This window comes from Pinus tabuliformis, chromosome 3_1 (genome assembly GCF_031772625.1).
Source record: "Pinus tabuliformis cultivar Carrire ecotype Pingquan chromosome 3_1, CPIR1, whole genome shotgun sequence".
Lineage (NCBI taxonomy): Eukaryota > Viridiplantae > Streptophyta > Pinopsida > Pinales > Pinaceae > Pinus > Pinus tabuliformis.
In genome coordinates, this window is record NC_142301.1 from 64,925,063 (window position 1) to 64,927,859 (window position 2,797).

At 39.7% G+C, this 2,797-nt stretch overlaps 1 protein-coding gene across 1 annotated transcript; it reads left to right on the forward strand.

Annotated features, from left to right (window-relative positions):
* The first annotated feature begins 1,886 nt into the window (after nt 1–1,886).
* LOC149185800 (uncharacterized) lies at nt 1,887–2,416 on the forward strand. The gene has a single exon (XM_089412488.1). It carries the CDS (start codon nt 2,075–2,077, stop codon nt 2,279–2,281), a length of 207 nt encoding a protein of 68 aa, XP_089268614.1. The 5' UTR covers nt 1,887–2,074; the 3' UTR covers nt 2,282–2,416.
* The last annotated feature ends 381 nt before the right edge of the window (nt 2,417–2,797 follow it).

Below are 2,797 nucleotides of genomic sequence, written 5' to 3' on the forward strand. Positions count from 1 at the left end.
GTAATAAGGGGATGGGCCATAGTAATAAATAAGGTGGTTAACCCATATCATGTAAGGGACCACAAGTAGTTAGTAATAATGTAATGGGCCCATGGTATTAGTTTGATGGTATGAGGGAACCATGGTAATGACCCATGGTATTGTATGTATGAGGCCTATATAGAGGCTAGAGACTCCAAGTCAAGGAATATAGTGAAGGATTATTATATGAACAAGCATATGGCTTGTGGAGTGTTCTCCTTCCTTAAGGAGTGAATGTATGGTGTTGCCCTACCTTAAGGGTTTGATCAATAAAGAATCATTTCATATTATTTCTGGGTTTATTTGCATTATCTTATATTTTTGTATCTGATCTATAATATTCTTGGGTTGGACCTACAACATGTGACAATGCTCAAGACTATGTATATGGATGCGACATATGTTTACATGGTTAGGACAACTCGTATACACAAAGATCGACTTTCGAAACCATAAGAATAGGCTTGCAAACATTGCACGATAACCAAACATGCCAAAAGACGACAATTAACCCAACATGCAAAAGGAACCAAAGCACTGCAAAAGAGTTCATGAAATGAGCTCTAGTGTTTGCAACAACATGTAAAAGACCAAGGAAGGCTTTGAAATTGAGGGTAAGCCAAAATTTTGGAGGGTGTAGCTACAACACACTGCATTATTTTCGTCATGATTATTGGTGGCAGATTTGATGCAGACGTCATTGGAGTAGACTAATGAATGCAAAGGGGTAAAAATGGCCCAAGCTACCGAGGCTAGATTCCTAGAGAAGCGACTCACATCATCAGCATAACTGATGTATGGTGTGGATGATGGATCCATTTGAAAGGTGTAAGAAGACAACAAATGAGATGGTGGGAGATGCAACCTACCTAAATGTAGAAATAAAAACAAATAGCACACATTTCAATGAGAAACGCTATGGGTATAATTTCTTCAAGTAGAGTGCAGTGCAAGGGTTGAGAAGAATTTCTCTTTCTGGACCCTATAAAAGGTATGCCTAATTTCCCAAACACTTATAAATGATATCAAACTTGTGATTTCAATGAATCCGTGTCATATTTTAAACAAATTAAATGGAAAAGACAATGAAAAACTTTCCAAAATATCATATTTAAAAACTACTCGTTTGATTTTTTTTTACAATAATTAATTATTTTTAATTCAAACAATAAAGAAATTCTACAAATATTGTAAATTTTAAATTTTGTTTACCGCACTGCAAAGTGCGCTGGAGCTAACCAGCTATATATTGGGTATTTAATGCTCTCAGAGCAGCACGCTACTTAGCCCGATAACACGGGAGCGGGCAAATATTATTTAACGCTGAATTTGCTCGCTCTCGTGTTATCGCGTTAAGTCGCGTGCTACTCTGAGGGCATTCAATACCCAATATACCCAATATATCGCTGGTTAGCTCTTTCCTTGCAAAGTGTATCGTGCTGCCTCTAATTTAATAAAAAGGGACAAATAAACAACTACAAGGAAAAAAAGGAAATTTAGCTTTACTCAAGTGGGGGGTTGAATTGGCACTACCGCCTCAAGGAAAATGAAATGCAGGCCGTATGCTTTGTTTGTTTTGGAATGGTACTGTCCTGCCCTGCCCTGCTGTCATAACGCGCAAAACGAAATAACCCACAACAGAGTATCTAGCAGTGGCCACCAACCATTGGAAGCCACGCAGACCAGCCTGGCGCGCAGACTGTCATCGTGCCTGTCACTATCCGTTACAATTTATTCACAACCCTACTTTTTCTAGATGCACGGACCAAGATTTTTTATTTTTATATTTCTCAGACACGCGTTAATTGCCCGTTGAGAGTGGGACCCTTGGAGGCAGAGAAGAGCTTCATTAATACGCGCACCTCTCCACCTTTTCGTCTGTAAATTTTGTGACTCATATCTCTCGGTCTCACTGGTTGAGAGTTCGAGTCTCGGGAAGAAGATTATACCTACAAGCGGTGCTTGGTTTGAGACTCAGGCTTGTTTGGCAAGAGCTGTGCTTGATATTTCCCATTATCTTCCGTAGCACCAGGTTTCTTGTGACTGAGCAAGAATGGCAGGCTTAGTTAAATTTGCATCTGCAGCTTTCTTTGTCGTTTTCATGATAATGCTGGGCACAGTAGCAGCCGATGAGGTGAAGGCAGCTGCCCCCAGTCCAGCAATGGAGACAGGCACAGCTTCAATGGATTTCGTTCCTTCCCTGCTTGCCGCTCTAATCGCGTCTTTCATCCCATTCTTGTCTTCTCTGCTCTTCAACTGAAGTGTATTATGGGTGATCTTTAGCCCCTCTCTTAGGATCATGGAGATCCGGCTGTTATTTTCTTATTTTATGTAATCTATGGCATTCTTTATATATTCATTTCTGGTCGACGGCCAGAGTATTTTTGTATGTTCAGACGGATTTCTGAATCCATTGTTTCGCCATTTAGTAAATCATGGATCTTTAATTTGTTTTTGACTATCTTGGATTTAGCTGACTGCTCTGGCCGTGGAATCATAGACATGTAGGGTTTCTTTTACAGATGTAGGGTTTGTCTCTTTTAGGTTATTTGTGCAGATTCAGGGTAGGGTTTGTCTATTTTAGGTTATTTGTGCAGATTTAGGGTATGCTTGAAAGTTCATGAATTTCTTTGAAAAAAATGTATGGTAACTTAGCAGGGTTGAAAACTGAATGTATGGTAACTTTTCAGAGGGGAGTTTTGAGTCGGTGATATTGATGGGGGGGGGGGTGTTACTAATGCACATCTGGAAATAATGCAAACATGTGTCTCTTTAA